Source organism: Scleropages formosus, chromosome 19 (assembly GCF_900964775.1).
Source record: "Scleropages formosus chromosome 19, fSclFor1.1, whole genome shotgun sequence".
NCBI classification, from domain to species: Eukaryota; Metazoa; Chordata; class Actinopteri; order Osteoglossiformes; family Osteoglossidae; genus Scleropages; species Scleropages formosus.
The window spans coordinates 23,273,731-23,286,597 of record NC_041824.1 but is presented as its reverse complement, the minus strand read 5'-3'; the positions used below and the strand labels follow the sequence as shown (position 1 = coordinate 23,286,597).

Sequence of the window (12,867 nt, the reverse complement as noted above, 5' to 3'; positions counted from 1 at the left end):
ACATCGACCCCATTGTTGTCGAGCGGTAAGGAAGCAAGTGCCAACTTCCCTTCTTCTCCGCCTTTCGTCAGGAAAACACACAAAACATGGTACGTGTCCGCGTTTCTTCAAATGTGCATGCTTGCGTGCATTTTGTCATGATAAGGTCAATGCGGTTGCAGTTCTTTAAAAAGTGGTGACAAAGTGTGTCGCACTCCGGACTGGACATGATGATGATCGTCCGACGTACCGTTACGTTGGATGAGCGAGCAGCGACTCCTGAGGGAGTCGCTCCGTGTCCTGCTCTCCTCGCCTCCTCGACTTTCTTTCTCAGTCTTTGATCTTCTAAAATAATAATATATAATATTATACTTATAGGAAACGGAACACTAAAATTTAAAGTTTAATGACTAAAGTGCATTTTATTTTATTTAAGATGCGGGAATCCGCGACGGAGAACAAAAGCAAGGGTTTGCAATTCGGATAACCCTGTTGTAAACTTTATTTAAATTATTTCTTTTTACCTCATTTATCTCCAGGGTTTATCCCAGCCAGGCCTTAAGAATTTTGCCAAACTAATTCAATGAAGCATATAAATATTTAGGTAATTTATGCACAATGACAATGCTTGCATTTTCTAGACATAATGATAAATATAGCTACAAAATATTTACAGTCATTTATATAATTGTCTTAAATCCTGAATATGCATAAAATATTGGATGAAGAGATGACTGGAGACAGAAGTATACTTTACATTTACATTACATCATGCGTTCATTTAGCTGATGCTTTTCTTCATCTTTTTACATCCTTTGGTAAAAAGTTTGGGATTTTCGTTCTTAGATTTACTTCTGTGTGAGAAAAAAGAAATTAGAGGAGGTATGTCTAGGATATTGCCCTGAACCAAAATACTTAATACACCTTTTATACACCAGCAGCATAAACCATCATTTACACCATTCACGGCATAGCAGTGCTTTGAAACTGGGACAAGGGCGCGTGGGAGAAAAATATCTGTAAAATGCTTTGTGCTGTACTTTGTTGCACTTGATCAGTGTCTCCTGGTGGGTGGTGCCCTTCTTTGTGAGAATGCTTTGTGTCTCCACACTGTGGCACTGGGGCCCACAATGAACCGGGACCCCCTCAAGGGGACGCTCTTGTGCAGTGGCTATCTATCTATCTATCTATCTATCTATCTATCTATCTATCTATCCTAAGGTACTGTACATGTAAAAAAATGTACAGGCTCCTACAAGGTCTTTCAGTAAAGCTATACTTTATATTGTTTTTCAGGACTGTGTTTAAATGTTGCATCTAGGAACACTTAACTGTTGAATGTACTGTTTTCTTTATTAGATTTATGTATTTATTAATACTAGACCACTTGGTGAGTGGTGGGCATGAGGCACTGGGTGTGGCTTCTTTGTCCCCGATGTGCTGCACTGTTCAGTGGCTGCAGTGTTTCTAGAAAAGAAGATGATCTCATTTAGTGCTCTTGTGTAGGCATCATGGAGACTGAGCAAGAAACATAGAATGCTTATAGGCTTAAGGTTATACAAAACTATGAATGAAAACCTGGGCTTCTGCTACATTACAAATATTTATAAACATTTTTTTTCAAAAATTTCCGTAATTCAGATTTTGTATTATTCAGAAATTGCAAACTGTTGCAAGTTGACATTGACTAAGGATGAATTGTGACACCCTTTGCTTATTTCTTTTTCTCAGCGTGAGTGCATCTCCATCCATGTGGGTCAGGCTGGTGTGCAGATCGGCAATGCATGCTGGGAGCTCTACTGCCTGGAACACGGGATCCAGCCAGATGGGCAGATGCCCAGTGACAAGACCATTGGAGGAGGCGATGACTCCTTCAACACCTTCTTCAGTGAGACTGGAGCTGGAAAGCACGTCCCCAGGGCTGTCTTTGTAGATCTGGAGCCCACAGTCATAGGTGAGTCGTCAGTGTTTCCTGTGTACAGGAGTGGCAGGACTGTCAGTGTTGAGCTGTGCTCTTTGACCAAGTCCATGGGTTCTGTACCCAGATGAGGTTCGCACTGGGACCTACCGGCAGCTTTTCCACCCTGAGCAGCTGATCACTGGTAAAGAAGATGCTGCCAACAACTACGCCCGTGGGCACTACACCATTGGCAAGGAGATCATCGACCTGGTGCTGGACAGGATCCGCAAGCTGGTAAGAATTAAGCATCGGCATAACGTCTACATGTAGTGAGAGCATCTAGTTGGTATACAGAATAATCCAACTTGTGTTTATTCAGGTGTTGTACTTGTTGACTGGCTTTTGTGTTCACTTTGTCTCACTAGGCTGACCAGTGCACAGGTCTGCAGGGCTTCCTGGTGTTCCACAGCTTTGGAGGTGGTACCGGTTCCGGTTTCACCTCCTTGCTGATGGAGCGGCTGTCCGTTGACTACGGCAAGAAGTCCAAGCTGGAGTTCTCCATCTACCCGGCTCCTCAGGTGTCCACAGCAGTGGTGGAGCCCTACAACTCTATCTTGACCACGCACACCACCTTGGAGCACTCCGATTGTGCCTTCATGGTTGACAATGAGGCCATTTATGACATCTGCCGTAGAAACCTTGATATCGAGCGCCCCACGTACACCAACCTCAACAGGCTCATCGGCCAAATTGTATCCTCCATCACAGCCTCGCTTCGGTTTGATGGTGCCCTCAATGTTGATCTGACGGAATTCCAGACCAACTTGGTGCCCTACCCTCGTATCCACTTCCCCCTAGCTACTTATGCCCCAGTTATCTCTGCAGAGAAGGCTTACCATGAGCAGCTTTCTGTGGCTGAGATCACCAATGCGTGCTTTGAGCCGGCCAATCAGATGGTGAAATGTGACCCTCGTCACGGCAAGTACATGGCGTGCTGCCTGCTGTACCGCGGTGACGTGGTACCCAAAGATGTGAACGCTGCCATAGCCACCATCAAGACGAAGCGCACCATCCAGTTTGTGGACTGGTGTCCCACTGGTTTCAAGGTTGGCATTAACTACCAGCCCCCTACTGTGGTTCCAGGTGGAGACCTGGCCAAGGTTCAGAGGGCTGTGTGCATGCTGAGCAACACGACCGCCATCGCAGAGGCCTGGGCTCGCCTGGACCACAAGTTTGATCTGATGTATGCCAAGCGAGCCTTTGTGCACTGGTATGTGGGTGAGGGTATGGAGGAGGGTGAGTTCTCTGAGGCCAGAGAAGACATGGCTGCCCTGGAGAAGGATTATGAAGAAGTGGGTGTTGACTCCATGGAAGGTGAAGGTGAGGATGAGGGTGAGGAATATTAGTGGCCTATGTGAACATAAAAACAGTTTAGCAGTCAGTATTAGGTATAGTGTAACCTGCATCATACCCTTGTTCTGTGTGACAGCATTGTAAGAAGCACAGAGTACAGTCCTCCACTCTGCAAGAGTTTCTTTAGAGAGAAATGTGATTTCCAAATGAAGCTGTTTACATTGCTGGATTTTCTGAGAACAATAAAATGCTTTCCCTTGCCCTCTGTGCCTGTATTGTTTCCTTTCATTATTAATATGCACAACACAATAATTTGTCCCATTTGAGAGGTTCAGAGATTTTTTTTTCTGAAAAACCAATCTTTGTAGCTACAAATTGCATATAATTTAAAATATCATTTGAATTCTACCAGAAGAAAAACATGTATGTAACAAGACCAACTGGGGCAGGTTGGTGGATCCGTGGTAGTTAAGCGAGCGGAAATGATATACCTCGAAGAAGCTGGGTAAACTGAATTTGTGTTCCTCTTCATAAATTCACACTACATTTTCTGTTTTCTAGCATTTTTTTATTTTTTACTATTCTATACGCAGTTCAGTTCGTGTACTGCATCATGCAGGTTGGAAGTGTGGCGTTGGAACGCTTGAGCGCATTTCTAGAATCACGTGTTTGCATCTAAATCTCTGTGGTGGCAAACTGCACTATTCTTTTCTCCGAATCGTACATCACTTTGCAGAAAAGCCTCAACTACATAGATGAATGTAAATATTCAACTCCATGCAGTTTTTTTCCATAGCACCATCACACTCCATCCCCCAGCGAGGCGCGGGAAGAATCACGTGGTTTTGATCACGTGCCGTCTGTGATTTAAATAGTGACGCAGCCGAAGACCCGCCAGTTACTGCAACGACTCTTAGCTGTCAGTTCAAGTAACGAAGTTCATATCTTTGTCTTTTCCCTTCCTTCTTGCTTTGTTCTATCAACAAACATGGTAAGTATTATAATTTTAGTAGTTTTTTTTTTCTTTCCCTAAAATGACTGAGTTATTCTTGATCTTTTGTTTTTTCATAGGTTGCTCTTGCGTGAACGATTTATCGAGTAATCCCCGGCGGATTACGGCACGAACAGAATAATTGAATGAGCATGACGTACATTTTTCGCCTTCAATTACAGCTCTTGAATCCGCGCTTCCCTCTTGCCATCACTCATTAAACTCTAACCCTCCTGCGGTGAAATTTGACTTCTAATACAACGTTGAAGGCTTTTCACGTACGCATAATGCGGATTTGGTTGTATAATGAGGATTAGAGGCGCTGCCTGAGGAGGGCTCGTTTCCCTCGCACAGCGCGTGAGTGCAGCGGCGCGCGCTCTGCGAGGGAAACGGGCGGCGCACGAGACACTCGCATCACTGCGGCCGGCGTTAGTCTCGCGCGTAATGCGAGCGCGACCAGACAACCATCCATTGTGACATTTCTCACTGTACTGTTTGTCACCAGTGTGCGCTGCACTATCGTCGTGAGGCCGTTTCGCATGGATTTGGGCGGATATTTGCGAACGCGAGTCCAAGAATTATATTACTTCTTGGACGAGGTGTACACAACTTGGTTGGTATATCACTCTCATGTTGACCTGGAATTGAGGTGGTAAATAGACTTTTGATACTTAATTTCAGCTGCCTTCCCCCGGTGATCTGCTTTATGAATCGAGGTGGGGTGTCCATCACCCCTTCATCTGGCTCTTAGCTGCACCCCAGACAGGCTTGCCCCCTTACACACATCTTCGTAACACACTCTGCTCATCTAAGTGGTTTTTTTTTTTTTGTTCTGCTTCCTTGTTTTGGCATTCTAGAACCTCACCTTCACCAAGTGAGCGGCTCATCTTGTTAGCACTGCAAATGAAACCAGATCCTAGGCACTGTGCCCTTGTTACCATGGTAACTGGGATAAAGCAGCTCCCAACCCCAGTTTTGGAGGGCTTGTCTGTGATGATCCAAATGGAAACCAGACAGTTTGGGAGAAAGTAGAGTGGCTGAGATGAGCATGTGTCGAAAGCTTTCTGCTGCACCGTGCACATTTGACATTTCTGAGCTGTGTAATTTAAAATCTTTCACATTTTTCCTGCTTTACTTAAAAGTGATAAGGCCAGATGGAGGAAGATGTGTTTAGGATATTTATTTGTGCTGAAAGCTTCTCTATCTCAAAGAACAATGCAAAATGGGTGCAAAGATCAGATGATGCTTGTCTTAGAAGTGCTGCTTTACATGTATGAGGATTAAATGCACTGGGTGGAGGTACTATGTAGTCAGCAGTGTAAAGTGTGGGTAGCTGGTTGCTTGGCAACAGGACTTGTAATGGCCATGGGGGATGGTGGTGGCCATATGTGAGCATGTGCAAATCTCTTGCAGGGTGGGGGTGGAGGGATGTGGCGTGATGCTGCATCACTGTGCAGTGCCTGCCTAGTCTGGTTTGGCCCTGCTGCACAAGCTGCAGCAGAGGGCGGTGCCTCTATGCGGCACCATTCTTGCTTATTCACCGTATTCCATGGAAGAGAAATGGTTGTCTTGAAATACTGCAGTCTTGGCCAAAAATATACCTTGCTGCACTCATATTTCCTTTAACATGTGTTTCAAATTAAAATGGTGCAAGTTTATATTTAGGATTTATTTAGCAGGGGCGTTTAATGTTTTAGATGTTTCTTTAGAGTAGCTCAGGTCTTTAATGCTATCGCTGACTAAAATTAATGTAAATTTGAATTCTTGCTTAAGTTCATAACCTTTAGACAAGTTTTAGAAGCCTGTACAAACACAAGTGTTAGAATTCTGTACCAAAGGTTTTATTTCTGAGACATTTTTGTTGGTAAACTATTTTATTAAGATAAGTCAGTGTCATTGAAGCACGTAAAGGTTACAGAATTGTAATACTTTGCATGGTTTCTAAAGAGGAAGGTTTTGCTCCCCCCCCCCCCCGATAACTAAAAAGTTGTACTTTGGCTAACTTCATTTTATTTTCTCAGCGTGAGTGCATCTCCATCCACGTGGGTCAGGCTGGTGTGCAGATCGGCAATGCATGCTGGGAGCTCTACTGCCTGGAACATGGGATCCAGCCAGATGGGCAGATGCCCAGTGACAAGACCATTGGAGGAGGCGACGACTCCTTCAACACCTTCTTCAGTGAGACTGGAGCTGGAAAGCACGTCCCAAGGGCTGTCTTTGTAGATCTGGAGCCCACAGTCATAGGTGAGTCGTCAGTGTTTCCTGTGTACAGGAGTGGCAGGACTGTCAGTGTTGAGCTGTGCTCTTTGACCAAGTCCATGGGTTCTGTACCCAGATGAGGTTCGCACTGGGACCTACCGGCAGCTTTTCCACCCTGAGCAGCTGATCACTGGTAAAGAAGATGCTGCCAACAACTACGCCCGTGGGCACTACACCATTGGCAAGGAGATCATCGACCTGGTGCTGGACAGGATCCGCAAGCTGGTAAGAATTAAGCATCGGCATAACGTCTACATGTAGTGAGAGCATCTAGTTGGTATACAGAATAATCCAACTTGTGTTTATTCAGGTGTTGTACTTGTTGACTGGCTTTTGTGTTCACTTTGTCTCACTAGGCTGACCAGTGCACAGGTCTGCAGGGCTTCCTGGTGTTCCACAGCTTTGGAGGTGGTACCGGTTCCGGTTTCACCTCCTTGCTGATGGAGCGGCTGTCCGTTGACTACGGCAAGAAGTCCAAGCTGGAGTTCTCCATCTACCCGGCTCCTCAGGTGTCCACAGCAGTGGTGGAGCCCTACAACTCTATCTTGACCACGCACACCACCTTGGAGCACTCCGATTGTGCCTTCATGGTTGACAATGAGGCCATTTATGACATCTGCCGTAGAAACCTTGATATCGAGCGCCCCACGTACACCAACCTCAACAGGCTTATCAGCCAAATTGTATCCTCCATCACAGCCTCCCTTCGGTTTGATGGTGCCCTCAATGTTGATCTGACGGAATTCCAGACAAACTTGGTGCCCTACCCTCGTATCCATTTCCCCCTAGCTACCTATGCCCCAGTTATCTCTGCAGAGAAGGCTTACCATGAGCAGCTTTCTGTGGCTGAGATCACCAATGCGTGCTTTGAGCCGGCCAATCAGATGGTGAAATGTGACCCTCGTCACGGCAAGTACATGGCGTGCTGCCTGCTGTACCGCGGTGACGTGGTGCCCAAAGATGTGAACGCTGCCATAGCCACCATCAAGACGAAGCGCACCATCCAGTTTGTGGACTGGTGTCCCACTGGTTTCAAGGTTGGCATTAACTACCAGCCCCCTACTGTGGTTCCAGGTGGAGACCTGGCCAAGGTTCAGAGGGCTGTGTGCATGCTGAGCAACACGACCGCCATCGCAGAGGCCTGGGCTCGCCTGGACCACAAGTTTGATCTGATGTATGCCAAGCGAGCCTTTGTGCACTGGTATGTGGGTGAGGGTATGGAGGAGGGTGAGTTCTCTGAGGCCAGAGAAGACATGGCTGCCCTGGAGAAGGATTATGAAGAAGTGGGTGTTGACTCCATTGAGGGTGAAGGAGAGGAAGAGGGAGAAGAGTACTAAAATGTTGGTCATTTCTTGTAAGTCATCCTAGCCTGTTTCAGAATTCTTAGTGAAGTCATCTCATTTCATAAATTATGAAGTGTAGTCTAGGAAATGGTTTAGTGGTACAGTTAGGTGGTTTGATTTGTTTGACCAGAGGTGCTAGTCTACAATGTGTTGTGCTTTGGTACTTATTTTTTACATTTGTCACATCTGCTAATGTGTAAAATTGTCCAAAACAATCTGTCTGCAAAATATGGATGGAATTCTTAGTGTCAAAGAAGTCACTAAAGTGAATCTGAACAGCAAGATTAAATTCCATAATCACCAACAAAAACAACTGAAAATAGTCTTCTAGCTGTCCTACATCTTTTGTTTCTTCTAGCTGATGAAGGGCATGTCCCGCAAGTGCGGGGGGAACCTGTTACATGTTAATGTGAACCTTAACACTACCTTTGAACTAGGAGGGAAGCTGGATACAAAATAAGTCCGAAGCGGACAGGTGTTGATGGAAAGGGGTACCTCAGCCACCTGATGTCACCCATACCTCTGTTATCTATTATGAAAAATGTAGCATTTTGGGTTAGCTTAACAAACATTGTGCACAAAGAGGCAAAACTCCCTTTCTAAACATTTTCTGCAAGGCAACATAAGTTTAATTCCTTGCTTTTAGATGGAAAGCATTGTAATGGTAGTTTTACCAGTTAAAATATTTTAACTCCAGTGAAGATCTTCACATGTCATTAGATGCTATAAAGCAATCCATTTTAAAGACTAAATGGGCAATTCCATTTCACTTTCTTTTGGAATGACCTGAACCAGCTTTCTCCCCCCCATACTTTAGTCAATACCATAAGGAAAAAAAATTCCACATCATAAAATAAAATCCTCACCTTTCATTATAAAAACATTTATCAACATGACAGAGCTTACTCACCTCTCCAAACATATTTCACTAATAGAAAGAGCAATAAACAGAATAAAACAAATTTAGATATCCATTTTGACAAAAGGAACCATCATCATCTTCCTTTGCTTATCGGGGTCGCGGGGGCCGTAGTCTGAGGAGAGCCCCCCAGACTTCCCTCTCCCCGCACACCTCCTCCAGCTCCTCTGCGGGAACTCTAAGGCGTTCCCAGGCCAACTGGGAGACATAGTCTCTCCAACGTGTCCTGGGTCTGCCCTGAGGCCTCCTCCCAGTGGGACAAGCCCGGAACACCTCCCCAGGGAGCCGTCCAGGGGGCATCCAGAACAGATGCCCGAGCCGCCTCAACTGGCTTCTCTAGATGGGGAGGAGCAGCGGCTCTACTCTGAGCTCCTCCCGGGTGACTGAGCTCCTCACCCTATCCCTAAGGGTGTGCCCAGCCACTCTGCGGAGGAAACTCATTTCTGCCGCTTGTATCCATGATCTCATTCTTTCGGTCATGATCTAGAGTTCATGACCATAGGTGAGGGTAGGAACGTAGATCGACCGGTAAATTGAGAGCTTCGCCTTACGACTCTAGCTCCTTCTTCATCACAACAGACTGGTACAATGACAGCATTACTGCGGACGCCGCACCGATCCGTCTGTCAACCTGCTGCTCCATTTTTTCCCTCACTCGTGAACAAGACCCCGAGATACTTAAGGGAGCGGCTCCCCCCTAACTCGGAGGGGGCAATCCACCTTTTTCCGACTGAGAACCATAGCTTCGGATTTGGAGGTGCTGATTCTCATCCCCGCCGCTTCGCACTCGGCTGCAAACCTCTCCAGTGCACGCTGTAAGTCTTGATTCGATGAAGCCAGCAGGACCACATCGTCCGCAAAAAGCAGAGACGAGATCCTGCGGCCGCCAAAACAGACACCCTCCGTTCCCTGGCTGCGCCTAGAAATTCTGTCCATAAAGATAATGAACAGAATCGGTGACAAAGGGCAGCCCTGGCGGAGTCCAACATGCACCGGGAACAGGTCTGACTTACTGCCGGCAATGTGAACCAAGCTCCTGCTCCGGTCATACAGGGAACGAACAGCCCGTAGCAACGAGCTCTGAACCCCATAATCCCGAAGTACCTCCCACAGGATGCCACGAGGGACACGGTCGAATGCCTTCTCCAGGTCCATAAAACACATATGGACTGGTTGGGCAAACTCCCATGAACCCTCCAACACCCTAGTGAGGGTATAGAGCTGGTCCAGTGTTCCACGGCCAGGGTGAAAACCGCATTGCTCCTCCTGAATCCGAGGTTCGACTACCGGTCGGATTCTCCTCTCCAGTACTCTGGCATAGACTTTCCCAGGGAGGCTAAGGAGTGTGATCCCCCTATAGTTGGAACACAATCTCCGGTCCCCCTTCTTAAAAAGAAGGACCACCACCACCCCGGTCTGCCAGTCCAGAGGCACCGTTCCCGAGCTCCATGCAATGCTGCAGAGGCGTGTCAGCCAAGACAGCCCCACAACATCCAGGGACTTGAGAAACTCGGGGCGGATCTCATCCACCCCCAGAGCCTTGCCACCGAGGAGTTTTTTGACTACCTCAGCAACTTCAGCCAGGGTAATGGACGAGTCCCCAGCTTCCTCTACGGAAGGCGTGTCGGAGGGATTGAGGAGATCCTCAAAGTACTCCTTCCACAGCCCGAGGACATCCTCAGTTGGGGTCAGCAGCACACCACTTCCACTGTAAACGGTGTTGGCGGAACACCGCTTCCCCCTTCTGAGTCACCGGACGGTTTGCCAGAATCTCTTTGAGGCCGACCAAAAGTCTTCCTCCATGGCCTCACCAAACTTCTCCCAGGCCCGAGTTTTTGCTGCGGCGACTGTCAGAGCCGCGCTCCGTCTGGCCCGCCAGTACCCGTCAGCCGCCTCAGGAGTCCCGTGAGCCAGCCAGGCCCGATAGAACTCCTTCTTCAGCTTGACGGCATCCCTTACCTCCGGTGTCCACCACCGTGTTCGGGGATTGCCGCCGCGACAGGCGCCGGAGACTTTACGGCCGCAGCTCCGAACCGCCGCCCCGACAATGGAGGTGTGGAACATAGTCCATTCGGACTCAATGTCCCCATCTCCCTCGGGACCTGGTTGAAGCTCTGTCGGAGGTGGGAGTTGAAGATCTTTCTGACAGGGGCCTCCGCCAAATATTCCCAACAGACCCTCACTATGCGTTTGGGCCTGCCAGGTCTGTCCAGCTTTTTCCCCCGCTATCGAATCCAACTCACCACCAGGTGGTGATCAGTTGACAGCTCAGCCCCTCTCTTCACCCGAGTGTCGAAGACATGTGGCCGAAGATCAGAAGAAACGACTACAAAGTCAATTATCGACCTCCGACCTAGGGTGTCCTGGTGCCAAGTGCACTGATGCACATCCATATGCATGAACATGGTGTTTGTTATGGACAAACCGCGACTAGTACAGAAATCCAATAACAACTCACCACTCGGGTTCAGAGCGGGGAGGCCGTTCCTCCCAATCACGCCCCTCCAGGTGTCACTGTCGCTGCCCACGTGGGCGTTGAAGTCCCCCAGTAGAACGACAGAGTCCCCAGTGGGAGCGCTTTCCAGCACGCCCCCCAGGGACTCTAAAAAGGCCGGGTACTCTACACTGCCGCTAGACGTATAAGAACAAACGACAGTGAGAGACCGTTCCCTGACCCGAAGGCGCAGGGAGACAACCCTCTCGTTCACCGGGGTAGACTCCAACACATGGCGGCTGAACTGGGGGGCTATTAATAAGCCCACACCCGCTCGCCGCCTCTCACCCTGGGCAACGCCAGAATAGTGGAGAGTCCACCCCTGGTCGACAAGAGTGGTTCCAGAACCTAAGCTGTGAGTGGAAGTGAGCCCAACTATATCTAGACGGTATCTCTCAACCTCCTGCACTAGCTCAGGCTCCTTCCCGCCAGTGAAGTGACATTCCATGTCCCAAAAGCCAGAGTTGACGCCCGAGGTTTGGGTCGGCCGGGCACTCGGCCCCAACCACCGCCCAAATCACAACACACCGGCCCCTTATGGCCTCTCCAGCAGGTGGTGAGCTCTCCGAAGAGTGGCTCCACGTCTTGGCTTCGGGCTGGGCCTGGCCAGGCCCCGTGGGCATAGACCTGGCCACCAGGCGCTCGCATACGAGCCCCTCCCCTAGGCCTGGCTCCAGAGGGGGGGCCCTGGTGACCCCATACCGGGTGGGGTGAATGAGAGCCTTGATTTTATACTCATAAGGGGGTTTTGAACCACGCTTTGTCTCGTCTGTCACCCAGGACCTGTTTGCCATGGGAGACCCTACCAGGGGCATATAGCCCCAGGCAACATAGCTCCTGAGGTCATTCAGGCACTCAAACCCCTCCACCAAGTTAAGGTGGCGGTTCGCGGAGGGGACAAAAGGAACCTTTCACCAAGAAGTGATTTGAATACAAGGTTTAAAACATGTACTGCACTGACAAAAGTACTCAGATACCCATGTCAAAACCCCCACATTCTGATTTTGCTCTGTCAGTAAAAACTATTAAACATTAAACATTCATACAACACACCTATAAAAATAGAACATTTTAAAATCTACAAATTAAAATCAATTATTTAAACAGTTTTTCTAAATGAAAATCTCCATCCTCCACAGCTGTCAGGCAGGACTCTGAACTGAACCTAGGGGGAGACCCCACCCGAGACAAGTGAATAACTAATAAGCCCGAACGATCGAGTACCGCTATGGAGGAGGGAGCATCTTCTCAGCCCTTTTGAGGGGTCGCAGTCAAGACTGGCACCTCCAATGTTGTACCGGAGAGCAACCCAGTCTCCCTCCTGCGCCTTTTCTTCTTCCTGGTCACTCCCACAAAGTCCCGTAAAATATGAGTGACCAGCTGTGTCCCTCTCCTCCTCGGCCCGGGACCCCTCAGAAGTGCCTAGCAAAGAAAGAGACTGTGCCACACTGGCCTCGGACGACCGCTCTCTTACCTCGGCACCCGCCGCTGATCCCAGCTGCTCTGCAGCACCGCCAGGCGAAGGCTGGGTTTCCACACCTGTTTAGTGTATGAAGAGTTAAAGGTGGGTACAAAGTGTTCTACACCATGGAGCAGAGTTTCTCGCACCCTGAAACTACGAGTACGATT

General features: G+C 48.3%; 2 protein-coding genes across 2 annotated transcripts; both read left to right on the top strand.

The window, feature by feature from the left end:
- On the top strand, positions 1-3,300 carry LOC108932580 (tubulin alpha-1A chain-like). Its single transcript, XM_018749088.2, has 4 exons — positions 1-89; positions 1,711-1,933; positions 2,025-2,173; positions 2,305-3,300. Exons 1-4 carry the CDS (start codon positions 87-89, stop codon positions 3,283-3,285), a joined length of 1,356 nt encoding a protein of 451 aa, XP_018604604.2. The 5' UTR covers positions 1-86; the 3' UTR covers positions 3,286-3,300.
- Positions 3,301-4,126: 826 nt separating this feature from the next.
- Positions 4,127-8,164, top strand: LOC108932567 (tubulin alpha-1B chain). Its single transcript, XM_018749054.2, has 4 exons — positions 4,127-4,223; positions 6,245-6,467; positions 6,559-6,707; positions 6,839-8,164. Exons 1-4 carry the CDS (start codon positions 4,221-4,223, stop codon positions 7,817-7,819), a joined length of 1,356 nt encoding a protein of 451 aa, XP_018604570.1. The 5' UTR covers positions 4,127-4,220; the 3' UTR covers positions 7,820-8,164.
- The last annotated feature ends 4,703 nt before the right edge of the window (positions 8,165-12,867 follow it).